The sequence below is a fragment of the Phoca vitulina genome, unplaced genomic scaffold, assembly GCF_004348235.1.
Source record: "Phoca vitulina isolate PV1807 unplaced genomic scaffold, GSC_HSeal_1.0 scaffold76, whole genome shotgun sequence".
NCBI lineage: Eukaryota > Metazoa > Chordata > Mammalia > Carnivora > Phocidae > Phoca > Phoca vitulina.
The window spans coordinates 401,019-419,266 of NW_022589779.1; the positions used below are offsets into that span (position 1 = coordinate 401,019).

Below are 18,248 nucleotides of genomic sequence, written 5' to 3' on the forward strand. Positions count from 1 at the left end.
CCTAAGGCTCTACTGGACTCATGGCAGTTACAACGTGCTGTTGCAATTTATATTCTCATAAATGTTGGAAGTTCAATTTCAATATGTCAAGAAAAGTACTTTAGTCTGGTATGAAACAGTAAAAATTCCCTTGCTAGGGTATTTAATGAAGGTTCTCTCCACCAAATTATAGAATCACTTTGGTTCAAATTCATTTGGAAATCTGAACCAGAATTCATTAGGTCATGCCCTGGAAGGGTTTTCTCCAGAGGAAAATAAAAGGCAGGGAGGTAGGAAATTAGAGTAACTTAATACTACAAAGAAGTTAAGTTACTTTGAAGCAAAATCAACCAATACATGTCTAACATGGAAAGCATAACAAACATTAATATTCATCTTTACGGACATCCAAATTCATCAGGTAGATAAGGATCAAAGAGAAACTGAGGAATTCATTGGAAGACATGCCTTTAAAATAATAATCAACACAAATGAAAAAAAAAAAAAAGGTTTTCTCCCCCGAAATGGTTGTTCATTTTTAAAGTCTTTATTGTCTTTAGTGGTTTAATTCCCAAAGGAAACATCTAGTTTAGAAGGCTTAGTTTCTTAAGCTAGAAGTAGAATTGATGATATTCTAATGAAATAGAAAAAAAGTAGAGTTTATTAGATTTGTCATATAACTGTGAAAATTAATTGTCACTCTAGGACAGTAGGGGAAAGAGTGTGTCAATTCTACCCACCGAATGTTCATTTATTTTCTTGTTTTATTCTCTAGACAAGAGAGAAAACTCATGAGGAACTGTCCAATGTCCACTTCACAGTGTATGCTGTATTTCACACTCGCCTGCAAGAAGTATCATGGGAGTGCTTAATAAATCTTAATTGCAAAGATGACTGAATCATTAATCAATATTTGAAAACTAAGGAAATTAACAATATTCTGCTAGTTGCTTAGGGGATTCTTGAATTGTCAAGAACCGCAACCACTGCATTGTTAGGACAGACCACACGACTCAGGTTGCCAAGACTATTAGGATAGAATTATTTAAAGAAGCTGATGAATAACTCTTCCTGAATACCCATATCCTTTCTTTCTTCACTATTTCTTCTCTGGGACAGAATTTCTAAATCCTCTAACTATGTGTCACTTACAAAATACCAGGAACTGATTATTCCATGTTCCAGCAACACCATGAAGGAATTGCTATTACTATCCCCATTTTACAGATGGTTAAAATGAGGTTTAGAGAAGTTGATAACTCCCCCAAAGGTATATAGCTGGAAAGTGATTGATCTGGATCACAGACTCTACAGCTAAGTATCTGAACCACAGGATCATGCTGATATCTTTGTATATACTGGGATGTAGCCGAATGATATGTGATACATTGTTCTGTGGCAGTTGACCCCAACAATTTCTACATCAAATACTAAGAAAGGAAGAAAACTTGCCTTTTGATTATAATGTTTAAAAGCCACAATTTAAGTGTAAGAGATAAGATTTGAAAAGGGGAGAATATGGAGGACATTTGTAATTGCAGGTTTTACTTCCCGCCCACCTCCATCTCCCATATTGATAGAAGTGCACTTCAGTAGACCAAACTGAGCAGATGATAGTTTTAAGAACGGAATGAAATGTACTGTTTTGTTTTGCCTTGTGTACCCCCTAAAAGGGGGAAGGGGAGAAACTGAGGGGAAAGGCAAAAAAATAGGGAATGAGGAAAAGTGAGAAGAGGGCTGGATACTCACTTCCTTACCCCCACCATCTCCCATTTTTAGGGAAGGGTCACAATTAGATATGGAGGGCAACCATAAGTTTCCCATGTGTCCAAGCAGAAGACTCAGAAAGTAGGTAAAGGGGAAAGGCAGTTGGCCCTGCCAAGAGATCTCCCAGGCCAGATGTAGACAACCATGTGCTTTGAACACAACACACTTTACAAAGCCAGGAATGAGATAATGAGTGATAAAAATCATTCATACCAGGAAGCTACACTAGGTCCAGATTGGTGACTACCCCCTTGCCCCTGCAATAGTCAACATAAGGTTATGTCCCATATCATCTATGCCAACAATAGGCTTATCAACTGGAGACACAGATGGAAGCTTCTATCTCATTGCCAACTCCTGCCAATCATATATGTAGGGCCCTCCCCCTTTCACACTATCTGTGGCCTCTTAAGACCAGGAAAGGTAAGGAAGTAGAAAGAGCCTACACGGTATTTGTAAACAGGACTGTGATGTAAACCTTGGATTCCCAAGAAATCACTGAGTTGTGCTATCTTTTAAAAGTCTTTATTTTTTATTCATTTTTAAAAAAGATTTTATTTATTTATTTGTCAGACAGAGAGAGAGAGAGAGCACACAAGCAGGGGGAACTGCAGAGGGAGAGAGGGAAGCAGACTCCCCGCCGAGCAAGTAGCCCAATGCGGGACTTGATCCTAGGACCCTGGGATCATGACCTGAGCCGAAGGCAGACGCTTAACCAACTGAGCCACCCAGGTGTCCCTAAAAGTCTTTAAGTTCAGTTTTTATGCCATCAGTGAAAAGGTGTGCTAAGAGTAAAACAAACAGTAATGAAAGTCACAAACATCATTATCTGATTACTATAGAATTCCATTTTGCACATGGGACTATGAAACTTGTATCTGTTAAAAATATAGAAATATATTTCATATATCTAATTCCCCTCCCTGGTGTTATTTTATAATAAAGTATCTCTTGGAACACAGGTTTATGGCCCAATATTCTTTTTTTTTTTTTTTTACTTTTTTATTGTTACGTTAATCACCATACATTACATCATTAGTTTTTGATGTAGTGTTCCATGATTCATTGTTTGTGCATAACACCCAATGTTCCATGCAGAACGTGCCCTCTTTAATACCCATCACGAGGCTAACCCATTCTCCAACCTCCCTCCCCTCTAGAACCCTCAGTTTGTTTTTCAGAGTCCATCGTCTCTCATGGTTCGACTCCCCCTCTGATTTCTATGGCCCAATATTCTTAAAAGAAAATATATATAAAGAAAATTTGGGGGGCGCCTGGGTGGCTCAGTTGGTTAAGCGACTGCCTTCGGCTCAGGTCATGGTCCTGGAGTCCCGGGATCGAGTCCCACATCAGGCTCCCTGCTCGGCGGGGAGTCTGCTTCTCCCTCTGACCCTCCTCCCTCTCATGCTCTCTGTCTCTCGTTCTCTCTCTCTCAAATAAATAAATAAAATCTTTAAAAAAAAAAAAAAAAAAAAAAAGAAAATTTGGGAATCAATGATATTGTGAAATAACTTAATATACTCTGTGAAATGTTTGAGGGGAATCTAAGAGAATCATTTATAATTACATACATTTGTATGTATTCTGTGAGAATTATAAAATTAAAGGTTGCTAAATTCAATATTCCCTCCTTGAAAATATAAAAAATAAAAACTGGTAGCATTTAGAAGACTATAATTATTAGCAGCTGTGAACTGTCAATTTTAAATTAAAAATTATTTAATATGGATAATAACCACTGTTTGACTCATACAAAAGATAATACTTTATTAAAGTCTTGGTGATTATTCTAAGGATAACCTATAAGCTTTCTTTTTCTCCCTCTTCCCTCTCCTCCCCCCTTCTTCTTCTTTCTCCTTCTCCTCCTCCTTCTTTTTCTAACTAGAAAACTGTCTATCCTTATATCATGAAAGTAAAATGAATAGTAGCTGAGTTTTCCTGGGTTCTTGCCAACAGCTAAACTCAAGTGTAGCTTAAGTTACTCGAAGCAGCACTAAATTTTAATTCTAATTGATAAATGCATAGTAGGGATAGAAGTAGAATTGAGATAAACAAGGACATAAAAATGTGTGGAAAATCTTAAAATAGCAAAACTAGAGTCACACATATATAAAAACAATGCAGCAGAAAAGATCCTTATAATGAAACTCCTAGAAGATATTGTTTATGACCACCAAGCCATCTTAAACCAAAACCTCTCTGTCAAGACATCAAAAATAGCTTTATGATCTGTCAGTATCCATCCCAGTTCAAAACATAAAAGATGGTGAGGTAAAGCAGAAATGTAGCAATAACAGAGGAAAAGAGGCTGATGGTGTAATTTCACAAAAGATTCCTCGGAGTTCGAAACTTCTTGATGCCCCATGAGAGTTTGAGCTCATTCTTTCATAGCTTCGAATCCTTCAGGGCTGCTAAGGACAGGTTAAGCCTATGTCTAAAAAGATCCCATAATGAAATGCACCGGGAAAATTAAAAGGGAGGAAATATTTATTGTCAATGTCAACTATTATAATGTTCATATGTAGTAAATAACTCCTTATGTTCAGTTTGTAATGCTTGGGTGGGGAGAAGGAGTTGGGAGGGGTGGAAAGAAGAGAGGCAAGATAGAACTTGCTTGCAGGGGTGGTCGAGAACCAACATTGTAAGTATCACCTGGGACTTGTCAGAAGTGTAAAACCTTAGGCACCACCCAAACATACTCAATCAGAATGTACATTTTAACAAGATCCCCAGGTGATCCACAAGCACGTTACTGTTGGAAAGGCACTGGGTTGGAAGACGCTTACCTTCAACCTCATCTGCTACTGCCCTTTGCTTTAAAGACCTTCCAACCCATTATAACTTAGTTGAAATAAGCCCCCTTTGGGCCAAAGGTTGGCACTAGCGTACAATTTATAATTGAAAAATCCAATGACTTTTCGAGGGGTTTTTGGTAATTTTGGAAGTATTAAAGAAGAAAGGCCTAGAGAGCTTTGAAAAAAAAAAAAATATATCCAACATATGTGTGTGTGTGTACATGTGTGTACGTTCCCAATCTACTCTGAGAAATAATCTGATTCGGTTCCTTTTTCTCTTAAGAATTTAAATTTTAAGTCACTTTCAGTGGAATTTATAAAGAAATTAGTACATTTAAGTTCTTGATTTTTAATATATTTAATTACATAAGATTGTGTCGAGCACAGAAACTTAAAGGTAACAATTTTTTCCATATGTTCATTCTGCTCTCTAGAAGTCAGGGAAGCAATGGGAACCAGTTGGTGCAGTATAGTTTTGCTTTCCTTACCACCTCAGGGAGCAATGACAACCTGGGCCCTTAGTCCTAGAAAAACCGTAAGTTCATGCTTAGCTCAGCTGTAAGTGTGTCCTTTGTCAGACACGGTACCATTCTAAAAACTTAATATCCCTTTAAGAGTACAAATATGGCATTCTCCCTCCTATGAATGTAAATCTATTTTCTAAAATTTATCATAAAGAGGCAATTTAATAATATTGGAAGGATCTTACTATTAAGGATTTACATATTTGGTAACCTAATACTCTATAAATTCTTTCTCCAACAATACATTCAAGAATCACAGCCTCTGGGTAGTCACCCAGCTACAAAGACATGAGGGAGCCAATGTGACACAGTGAAAACAGTATTATACTTGGCCAGAGTACACTAAATTCAAATCCCAGCTTTACCACCTGTGAGAAATATTGACTCTCTTTAAGCCTCAGTATCTTCATATGTAAAATGGGAATACTGTTGTCCAGGTCACACATGTGCAAATATAACAAAGAGAGTGACAGATATAAAATGCAAAATATAGTACCAGACAGACAGGAGATATTTAAGTAAATGCTACCTTTGTTCTTCCCTTAGTCTGTAAGTGGATTAAAAAAGATTTTCTGCCAATGCCCATGAATGCTATGAATCAGGTAAGGTTTGTTTTTAGTGCCTCTGGAATTCCTCCCTGTATCAAGTATCTTTGTGCTCTTTCTAGCTTCTAGTTCTAGGAGAACACTGAATAAATTCATCCATACAAAATGCTCCTAACAGAATAACTGATTCAGTACTTTCTTCTTACAACTCTATAGATATAACTTGACTGAGTTCTAGCAATTTGAATTCCTTTGATATTTTCCTTTGATGATAACCAATCTTCTTTTTTATAATACTCTCATCTGGAAGCATCCAGTACTTTTCCCATTTTATTTGAAGTACTAAAAATGTCAACACATATAGTTTAATGTTCATTATGTGAGGGCCACTCAACATCTGTGATCACCCTCTCTATAAATATATTTAGTAATTAGCTGCAATGTGGATCCCACCTTCCCAAGTAAGGCAGAAGCCAGAAATTCCCTCTCCTTACGACTTTCTAGTAGCTGAGATTCCAGCACATGACTCACGTTCCACCAATCAGATGCAACCTCAAGGGACTCGAAGTCAGAAGTAAGCCTAACAGGGAGGCAGCTGCCCCCAAGAGAATCATCCAACCGACATTGTAAGTATCACCTGGGACTTGTCAGAAGTGTAAAACCTTAGGCACTTGGGGGTGGTGCTTGTGGGTGATGGTGGCAGAGCTCGGGACTATAGAAGCTGCTGACTCCCAGGGAAAGCCAGATAGATGGTTGGATATTATTTCTGACTACGTATGGTGCTCTCAAGCCCGAGACTGAGCCTGTGGGCTATAGAATACTCTTTCATAAATCCTGTTTCTGCTTAAACTGGCAAAAGCATATTCTTTAGTTTGCAACTAAAAAGTGTGACCCATACATGGAGACAAGTTTAGGAGTCGATCTATTTTCAGCAGTTTTGCTTTCAATATGATCATTGAAGGCCTTCATTCTAGCTTCGAAATTTCCTCTATTTGTTGATAACTGCTTATGTGTTCCATGCTTGCCTTCAGAAATTTTCTATTTATATTAACATTTATATATACAAAAACCAAGTAAAACTATAAAACAATATATATATAAATGCTAAATATAACTACTTACACATATACAGCATATAATTATATACACTTATCTATAGATATACAAATAAAACTACATATCACATACTACATACATACCACATATATACTTACATGTATATATACATGTGTACTACATATAATTATACTAACACATATGTAATCATTAGTATACATATAATGTTCTCATTCTATCCTCCAATCTTTTATCTTTTCAGTCATCATTTTGATGTCTTTAGTACTTTACATTAAACTGAGAAGAGATCTATAACTTATATTTAAATTATCAGTCTCTCAATTTTGCCCTGCCTCCATTGCAATTATAAACTCAGAGATCCTGTTAATCTCTTAGTAATCTTTCCTAATGTCATATTGTTCCTCTTCCAAACTACTTATTTCATTTTCCCAGATGTATTCTGTGTCAGTTAGGTTAGGTTAGGTTACACTGTTGTAATATAAATACATCCTAAATCTCAGTGAATCAGGACAACAAGGTTTATTTCTCACTCACTTACTCAGTGCAGGTGAGTAGGGAGGTTTGTCCCCCTTTGGTCATTTCAGGATCTGTTTTCACAATTTCTAAGTCAGAAAAAGGAAAAGCACTGACTCTTAACAGCTTTGGCTCAGAAGTGACATACATCATGTTCACACACCTTCAACAATCCAACTAAGAACCATGAAGTTCTTCAACTTGGAAGAAGGCAGAAAAGTACAATCCTAATATGTTTAATGAAGGTGGAAGGCTTACATAGTTGGTGAACAGCATTGGTATTTCCACACCACATAGCATTCTTGTGAACCACCTTGATAACAGGAATTATAGATGTTCTAAGTGGCTCTCAGGTTTTAATGTAAATCTCACTGCATAGATAAGGGCTCTTTACTTGGACACATCTGATTTGTCGTTCTTATCTGAACTGCCAATTTGAAATCCAGTATTTCAAAACTTTCTATGTGCTGCTCTACAGAGAAAGATCATTATCCACTATTGAGAGTTGAAATGGGTCTGTTAGAAATTTGTCAAATTTCAAGCCTCTTGAAGGTCCCAATAAGATAAAGATTTGCCCCTTGATGGCTAGCCCCAGGAACTCTCCTCTTCCAATATGGTCTCATCTAAGTGCAATGACTTTTTTTTTTTTTCTATTTGTGATGAGCAGTTTTTCCTCACTGATAGATTCTTTGGGTCATTTCATTGGGAATTAGCTAAGAAAGGGAAGTTAAATATATATGTTCAAAACATTTCTTGAATCATAACATTTCCTAAATTGCTGATTTTGGATATGAGGGTAGCCATTAATCCAGCTAACCTAGACACAACCAGGGAGGCATCTACTCTTTCCCTCATACCCTGCCTCATACTCTTACCTCACCAAACCCTGCCAATTTTGTCTTCTAAGTATCTTGCAAAAGAGAGCTCCGAGGGAAGAATTAATATCAAAGTCAATTTACAATAATTTGGCATCCCCAGAGGAAATTACATGTAACAATAAATAAGCAAGATCTTGATAGCTAAGGATTTTGATAAGGTTGCATTCAAGGCAAAATGAGTAACCTTTCTTACTCCTTTCAGCAAAGTCCTAAATGCTCTTGGTGAATAAGGAAAGAGGTTGGTATACAACTTGCACGGTAAGTGCTCAAGAAATACTTGAATTTAATAAAGTCAAAAAACAGAAAAACTAAGTAAAAACATTCATGGGGGCTGCCACCAAGCAGAGTAGGATATAGCCAGGCTGCTGTGGTCATAATTGCAATCAATATTAGGAAAGCGCTGACTGACTGCACCTTAATGAGGAATGCAGACTGCAGAAAGCTAGAAAGAAGGTTCTGAAAAACAAACCCTAAAGATTTCCACATTGCCAATGTATAATAAAAATTTTCCACTGGTTTCTAGCACTATGGTAACTAAGGAAAAGTTGGAAGTGATATATTTAACAAGGACCTTTTTTGTAACTTTCTCATAATGGGTTTCCACTGGTAGACCTTGAATTTCAGATACTAATTTAATATGTAGCAAAATACCTTGTTGAGGAAAGTATCTCTTATGATTAAGATGAATTAGCCTGTAGAAAGTTGTGCTTATCCATCCTTGCAAATGGTTTACTGTGACTAAAAGCACAGTGTTTTATTCATGAAGAACAGAAAGTCCTCTCCCTATAACAGCACCTAAGCCTGTCATGCAAATGAAGGTGTCTTTTTGAAAATTATCCTTGCATTGAAGGTTCTTGAGATTGGCTATAGTTTACTTTTTTAAAGATTTTATTTATTTATTCGAGACAGAGAGCACAAGAGAGAGAGTGAGAGCAAGCACGAGCAGGGGGTAAGGGCAGAGGGAGAGGGAGAAGCAGGCTCCTTGCTGAGTAGGGAGCCCTATGCAGGGCTTGATCTCAGGACCCTGAGATCAAGACCTGAGCTGAAGGCAGACACTGAATGGACTGAGCCACCCAGGCGCCCCTGGCTATAATTTATTTTATAAATATACCAATAGTTGATTGAATGCTGGTTTCTCTTTGTAGATACCAGCTTTAGGAATGCGAAATGTTAAATGTGGAGTGAGCGCATTCAACTGAAACCTCACAGTACACTTTCCTCTCAAACAGACTTTGAATTTCTTACTCAAAACTTATAAAAAGCTGGGGCACCTGGGTGGCTCAGTTGGTTAAGCATCTGCCTTCAGCTCAGGTCATGATCCCAGGGTCCTGAGAGCGAGCCCCACACCAGGCTCCCTGCTCTGCAGGGAGTCTGCTTCTCCCTCTCCCTGCCGCTCCCCCCTGCTTGTACTCTCTCTCTCTCTCTCCCTCTGTGTCAAATAAATAAATAAAATCTTAAGAAAAATAAAACTTATGAAAAGCTAAGTAGGAAGCCAGGTGGTTATAAAAGGACAACACAAAGGATGCTTGTGATATTGGAAATAGTCTGTACTCTGACTATGGTGATGGATACACAAACCTACATAGGTGTGATAAAAAAGCACAGAACTAAATACACACACACACACACACACACACACACACAGAAAATTTGAGTAAAACTGGGGAAACGCAATAAGACCAGTGGATTGTATCACTATCAATATCCTGCTTTTGATACTGTACTCTCATTCTATAATATATTACCATTGGGGAAACTGGATAAATGGTACAGGGCATCTCTCTGTCTTATTTCTTACAACTGCATATAAATCTACAAGGATCTCAAAAAGTAAACAAAACTACTTTTCTTGAAAGCCCGTGTGTTAAAGCCATCCAACTGTGAAGCCATTCCTCTGGTATTTTTCTTCCCTAGTAAGAGTAATCTACATAATTACAAACCTATTCCTAGAGCCAAACCCAGAGCCCATAGTGTGGATGTCAGCTAACGAAGCATTTAGGTGAAGATTTAATCGAGTGAAATTCAGGTACGAGTACGGGAGAAGGGGTATACATATTGCTAACAGAACAAATAATGCTTTTAAAAAACTGTATAAATCATTTGAGTTTCTTAAAAACATTCTTCTTTAACCTAAAACACCACTTATGGATGCATTAACTTTCTTTTTATGTTCACAATAAAAATTGTTGATCTACCTTTTAATTGTTTTGCTGTTATAAGCAGCTTTCATAATATCTTTCTGAAAATAGAAGTACTAAAAGGTCTACAAAGATGTATCATTTCCCTACATAGCAACAATGCTAAATACAGCAACGTTTTGAGGCTCTGATAGCCCTTAGGTATATCTGTACTTGACAATCCTCTCCACCACCAAACATAATAAAATGCATTCACATGCCACATTCAATATAATAAATATAAAACACAAACACTGAGATGCAGTTGGCTAATCAACATAATGTTTTGTTTTAGACCTTTAAACAGTTATTCATTTTAATTTTGCAATTTTCTTTTTGTATTTTATAGTCATTTTTGAAGGGAAAGGAAAATGGTTCTCAATAATTTTCAGAGTCCTGAATGCTTACGTGCCCTACATACTGTGCACATAAGCTATGACGAATAAAATACTCCTGACTGATTTTGGCATGGTAAGACAGCATAATTCACCTCAAGAATGTGGAATAAGGCAGTATGACAAGGTACTCAGTCTACCTATTAGCTTTCCCAAAGCTACAGTGTTGGTCTTCTAAGGTATAGTAGCAAAACTCACCTGAGCATGTGGGCAGCACTGAAGACCACATCAAACTCCGTGCTGTCCAATTCAGCTGCTTTCTTTGCCATCTCAGCTGCTTCTATGAGGCGAGCTTCTTCCAGAAGAAATTGACCTGCAAAGTACAGAACCAAGTGAGCTTCAACTTAGAAACTACTACTCTAATCCTGTGAAACAAATAAAGTCACTACAGAGAAAAATAGAGTGGTAAAAATGATTTGAAGCTAAGATGTACGTGGGCTGCCCATCTATATCTCGTTATTTGGTCCTGTTTTCTATGCCTTTCCCTTCATTGCAGGACATCCCAATGCATCCGTCTGGTATATTCACATAGTTGGGTTTTCTTTTTATCCTTAAAAAAAAAAAAATCCTGTATAGACTACTGCACCAAGAAATAAAATGGATACAGTTGAAGATATATTACAATTAAGGGTTGAATTGATTTTCATTATTGTTTGTTTAAAACAGCTTCTGTCTCTGATGCATATGTACAAACAAGGCTATCTATATTGAAATGTATTAACTTCTTATATTTAAGCAGCACTAAAATTATTATTATTTTTTTAAAGATTTTATTTATTTGTCAGAGAGAGAGAGAGAGCACAAGCAAGGGGAGTGGCAAGCAGAGGGAGAAGGAGGCTCCCCGCTGAGCAAGGAGCCCGATGTGGGACTCGATCCCAGGATCCTGGGATCATGACCTGAGCAGAAGGCAGACGCTTAACGACTGAGCCACCCAGGTGTCCCTAAGCAGCACTAAAATTACTGAAAGAATGTACAAAGGTCCACTGGGCATTTACTTACTCTTAATTAGACTGACTAATAAACATGAAACAAATATTAACACATTCACATTTTTGAGATTACTTGCAGGTCAGCTTTGAAAGGCTAGAATTATTGCAGATGGAGCCATACTATTCTGAAACTATACCTCCAGAACTGATATGTAGTGCTATCCCAGAAACATACATAAAGACATACACACACACACACAAAAAGATTTGGGTCCAATTTTAAGGCTAGGCAAACAGAAAGAACAGGTTGTTTTATGTTTGTTTTAGAGCTGGGGTTTATTAACAGCAAAAGTAATGATGTTAAGCCCTATCTGACATGGATATTCAAATGAAAACCAATGCATAACAGAGAGATGCTGAAATCATTCATGTAACTTTTGGGCTTGCTGAGTTGTGGTCTGATGATTATTTTTTGCTTTAGGTTTCCTGTTTCTTAAAGTTCAAGATTTTAACAATATGAAAAAAGTTATAAAAATGATTTGCAAGTCCTGAGCTGCACAGGGAAAAACAAATTTAAAAATGGTAAATGGTAAATCCTCCCTGATGGTAGTGGTTTGAAAGAGCCCATTATTTACTGCTTATCTAATAAATACTACAAATTGTCTTCTAACCCAAAAGGACCAGTCCTTAAAACACAAGAGGACATTTTTTATTTTAAGAATTTATAATAAGCCACAGACTCTGCTTGTATCTAAATGTCAATTGGTAAGAAATGGTGAGTAACGATAAGCTGACTTGTTAAAATGAAGTGAGTTTAAAGACCAGGACTTAGAGACCTCTTAGCTATTTATTTTCTTAGTCTGTCACCTAACATTCTGTGCCGTTCTCAGGTCTCAAACATAATTGTTAGGTCAGAAAATTGTTAAGAACACTGATTTGTAATATAGTTGACCCTCAAACAACACAGGTTTGAACTGTATGGGTCCACTTATATGTAGTTTTTTTTTTTAATAAATAGAGTACAGTAGTATAAATGTGTTTTCCTTCCTTATGATTTTAACATTTTTTCTGTAGCTTACTTTATCCTAAGAATACAGTATGTTAACATATATAACATACAAAACGTGTTAATAGTCTATGTGATCAGTAAGGCTTCTAGTCAACACTAGGCTATTAATAGTTAAGTTTTGGGGGTGTCAAAAATTATACACAGATTTTCAACTGTGTGGGGATCATGCCCCTAGCCCCCATGCTGCTCAAAGGCCAACTGTAGTTACACTTACAAACAGAAACACACATTACTTATGAAACTCATGTGTTATACTAATTTTAAATATGTTGATATGAGATTCAGCTGAAAGTATATGTGGTTTAAAGACAGTAAAACAAGAATTAGACACTCTATGGCATACTGAAAAATTAATACCTCATCATATAGATCTTAGTAAAGGATACCAGACTAACCCTATTCTTCAGTTAATTACTCTTATTATAAGTTCTCAAAATTAAAACATAATATTAATTGCTACCTGCCTTCAAAGAATGTTTACCTAAGTAAATGCATTAATAAATATGTTAATTAATTATGTGATATTTAAACAAAGGATAATGTAGGAGTTTATCGATGGTTCCTTTTCCTTTCCAGACAGCTATTAACTCTGAACTGTGTTCTGTATTAATAGTTAGGAAAACGCAACAATTAACTGAATAATGAAGGTTATTTAGTAAAATTCATTACTCCAGACTGTAGAGGGTAAAGAAGACACACTAGCTCCGGTAAAAAAAAAAAAAAAAAAAAGAAAGAGAAAAGAAGGACATGATATCTTTACTGTCCACACAGAAAAAACAGAGGACCATGACAAGAAGCTTCGGTGATGAAGATAATGATGCTCAATGGCGTAAGAGGTCAGTTCATGTGCAATGCCCCAAGGGCAAAGTCTTTCAAGCTTCATCGATGCCAAACACATCTTTAATGTTCAACAACAACAAAGGATAACAACATTAACTAGTTGTATAAAATCAAATATACAATTTTTATCATAATTTTAAAACACTTCTTTATGCTTTAAGTCAGCTTTGTCATGCAAAATGCAATTTACAGTTTGCAAGGTCCCCAAATCACACAAAACACGTAACTTTTACTAAACAGTAACAGAAAAAAATCCCCATATGATCATTTTTAACAGAATTCATTCATCATATTAACATTCAGAAAAACAATATCACAACATATTAGTTAGGTATTTGCATAATTCCCCCCATTCTGTTCTCGACAGGCCATATATCTCAATATTCCAGCATTAGTATTCTGCTATAATAAAGGCATAAAATATTATGCAGTGTGGACCGTTTGGTGTCTTTTTTTTTTCCCCACTGGACTTGAAAATGTGAACCAAAGTTGAAAGTGAATTATTATTCTGCTATGTTATATAATGATTATTTGTTTGAAATATAGCCCACAATTGATGGAAAATGGAGCAATAAGCATTTCAAATACAGAGAACCAACATAAATAGGGAAACAAAGACACACTAGGTTTCTTCTTAATAACGATCCAAAGAGCCAATACTGATATATTACTGGGGGAATAATGAGGAACAAGATTTGCCCTTACTTCTTCTGGAAGACCTTGCCTTAAGTCACTCTTCCACCAGCTTCAACTATTATTGTTCCCACCTGACACTGGCACTCGACCCTTTGAACCACTTCTGCTTCCCTTAATATAACCAGCTGTTTCACAGCTTATTTATCCTTATTTATCCTGAAGGATAAATCCTTATTTATCCTTATTTATCCTGAACTCTCAGGCTCTAAGGTTTCTCTTGTCCCATCCCTATCACCAGTCCGTCTTGCCTACCTATTGTAACTGGACATCTTTTATTTTTAAGCCCTACAACATTTCCTTCTTGGTGAATCTTTCTTTGACCACTCCCCAACAGTATTAGAATTGCTTATGACTAGTTCACTGCAATATAATTTACCATATAAACCAGAGCACTTAAAAGAATAAAAGGGAATGGTATTATTCATGAGGCAGGAATAAAGGGGGTATAAAGCAGAATTGCCTCAATATGGCTATCCCACTTAACAGCATATGTGACAGGATGTGGGTGTCAATCCTCTCATCTTTATCATTACTGGGTAGTGAATCGTTTTATACAATGTCTTTGAATCACTGTTGGCTGAAAGTGATCAATATTAACAAGAGAGACACAGGTGCTCTTTACTGAAGAATGTACACATCTATGGAAAGGCCACCAAGACTGAGCCAGATGCTGAGGCTCAGTGGGTTGGAGCAGCTACTTGGGCTTTGATGGTGAGAGGAAACTACAAGGAGGAGCCAGGGCAGTATGGGGAGTGGAAAGGAAAGCAGGCACTTCAAGGAGCCCATCTACAGTGGTAGATTCTGCAAGGTGTGAAAGGTTACATTTTTCAGTGGCTCATAGCCTTAGGGCACATCAGAATCACCTGGAAGGTCCGATAGAACAGAGAGCTAGGCCCCATCCCCAGAGTTTCAGATTCAGTGGGTTTGGGGTAGAGCCCATGATTTGCTCTTTTTTTTTTTTTTTCTTCAAGATAAGTGTACTCCTCAATTCCTATCACCTATTTCACCCCTCCCCCTACGAAACCACCCCTTTCCGGTAACCAACAGTTTGTTCTCTGTAGTTAAGAGTCTGTTTCTTGGTTTGTCCTTTTCCTTTGATTGTTTGTTTTGTTTCTTAAATTCCACATGTGAATGAAATCATATATGGTATTTGTCCTTCTCTGACTTAACTTTGAATTATTCTCTCTAGCTCTAACCATGTTGTGGCAAATGGCAAGATTTCATTCTTTTTTATGGCTGAATAATATTCTATTTATATTTATATTCTTCTTTATCCATTCATTTATCAATGGATACTTGGGCTGCTTCCATAGTTTGGCTATTGTAAATAATGCTGCAATAAACACAGGAGCATATCCTTCCTTTTGAATCACTGTTCTCATATTCTTTGGGGAAATACCAACTCATGTGATTACTGTATCATATGGTAGTTCCATTTTGAACTTTTTGAGGAAACTCCATACTGTTTACAACAGTGGCTGCACCAGTTTGCATTCCCACCAGCAGTGGAGGAGGGTTCCATTTTCTCCACATTCTCGCCAACACCTGTTGTTTCTTGGGTTATTGATTTTAGCCATTCTGACAGGTGTGAGATGATATCTCATTACAGTTTTGATTTGCATTTCCCTGATGATAAGTGATGTTGAACATCTTTTCATTTGTCTGCTGGCCATCTGGATATCTTCTTTGGAGAAATGTCTACTTACGTCTTCTGCCCATTTTTTAATTAGATTTCTTGTTTTTTCGCTGTTGAGCTGTATCAGCTCTTTATATAATTTGGATACTAACCCTTCATCAGGTATGTCATTTGCAAATATCTTCTCCCATTCAGTAGGTTGCCTTTTAGTATTTTGGATTATTTCCTTTGCTGTGCAGAAACTTTTTATATTTGATGTAGTCCCAATAGTTTATTTTTGCTCTTATTTCTCTTGCCTCAGGAGACGTATCTAGAAAAGTGTTGCTACGGCCGATGTCAGAAATTACTGCCTGTGCTCTTTTCTAGAATTTTTATGGTTTCAGGTCTCACATTTAGATCTCTATCATTTTGAGTTTATTTTTGTGTATGGTGAAAGAAAGCTGTCTAGTTTCGTGCTTTTGCATGTTGCTGTCCAGTTTTCCCAACACCATTTGTTGAAGAGACTGTTTTTTTGCCCATTGTATATTCATTCCTCTGACAAATTCATTTGACAAAGGAGGAATGAACATGATTTGCATTTTTAACAAGTTCCTACTGATGCTGCTACTCCATTGTCCATAGTTTGAGAACCAGTGTCTGATGGGAACAAAATAATTGTTTTGTACTATACTCTGGATGCCCTGTCTGGGATTAGCCACCAGTTAGATTAAGCTCTTCTGGTCAATAAACAGCATGTGGCATGCCCTTCCCTATATTACAAAGAATAATGACCAGGTTACACATACTCGTGCAGATAGGAAGATACATCTGTATGAATAAGAAACATGCAATAAAGACAAGTTTACTCTCTCAAACTCTTAAAATAAGGATATTTAAGAATTTTATCTTTCATATGTAGAACAGTTATGAGAAATCACTTCTCTCTCACATATAGGAAACAAACGCATTCTTTGTGTTTGATAATTGAGCAGAATTTCAAATAAAGAAACCACAAAAATCTTAAGTAAAATATATTTTGTGTTCATGTATATATTGTGCTACCACACTTTATCATTGTTTGGTTTATAATTTGTCTTACCCAAGTTAATTATCATCATCTTACTTAATTGTCTTCCATCAAAGGGAGAACAAAGGCAAAAACAAGATGAGAAATTACAAAGGAAAAAAAAGGAATGTGAGTGGAGAAACACAGAAAAGGATATTTAAAGGGAAAGCATTCTCTAGAGGTCCAGATTCAAAGAGTGTTAAGTCTCCCCATAGGCTAAAAAAGGAAGAGGGAAAAACCAGTTGACAGTTCTAGACTCAGGAGCTTCTGTATTACAGTTATACCATTTCTTCTCGGGACAATTCTCTAAATGAACCGTTTAAAATATTTGGTGGATTTTTACCAACATTTCAATATGACAAGCTGGTGAAGATCAATCCTTCATTAATTCCTGGCTTTAAAAAACTGCCTGAAAGAAAGAAATCCATAACAGTGTAAGCTGGCCTTAAGCCTAGGCTCAAATACTGCTTTGTAAAAGTTTTGCACATAAACTCCCCAGATTAGTTGGCATTGGCATTTCTTACTAAAATATATGAAAAATTCACTATTCTGATCAATGAAATTAAATCAAGGAGCTAAAACAATCTGTAATAGGTGTCATGATGATACGATTCTCTTTGGGAAAAATCACTCATAGATAGCTTTAAAAAATGTTCAAAGACAAATGAAAATCTTATTTATAAAATAACAGCTAGAACTTAATATTTGCACTAAAATAGTTCCCCTTGGCAGAAGACATCAGACCATCTAAATAGATCCAGAATTGTCTGACTCCTACCACTACCTTGTCTCACGCCATCACGTCACTCTGGATTGCAGCAATAACCTCTTAACCAGTCTCCATACTTCTGCCCTTGACCCTCCAGAGAATTCTCAACATAGCAGTCAGAATGATCCTTATTAATAGTGGGAGTCAGTGCCCATCATTCTACAGCTGACTTAGGGAAAGTGAATGTCCTTATACTGGACTACACAGCCTGACAGAGTCAGCAGGGAGTTCCTCCCCCAACCTCTTACCCTATTCTCTAACCTCATCTCCTTTGTCTCCCACTACTCTCCCTCTTGGTCACTTATTCAATGCCTCTCGCTGCTGTCTAACACACTGGAGAAACAAAGACTCCTGCTTCAGTGTTTATTTGCCATTCCCTCCACCGGGAGTGCTCTTCCTCCGGATACCACAGTGGCTCACTCTCTTACTTCTTGGCACACTGTGGGGATTTAATAACTACACATTCAGTAATAGGACTGAATTACCTATATCCCCATGTGCAGAAGCACTTTCTTCATCTGCAGGAGCAAGCTAGAATCTAGCCAGCATAGGTCGTCACCAGGCACTTTCCTATTCATATCCTCTCACCTTAGAGTGATTTTAGGCAGGGCTGC

General features: G+C 36.9%; 1 protein-coding gene across 1 annotated transcript in view; it reads right to left on the minus strand.

Moving 5' to 3' along the window:
• Positions 1-18,248, minus strand: part of TMTC2 (transmembrane O-mannosyltransferase targeting cadherins 2) — a 389,588-nt gene that overhangs the window by 56,331 nt on the left and 315,009 nt on the right. Inside the window, exon 10 of the mRNA XM_032393770.1 lies at positions 10,849-10,963. Coding sequence (XP_032249661.1) covers positions 10,849-10,963 — 115 coding nt within the window. The remainder of the gene's footprint in view (positions 1-10,848; positions 10,964-18,248) is intronic.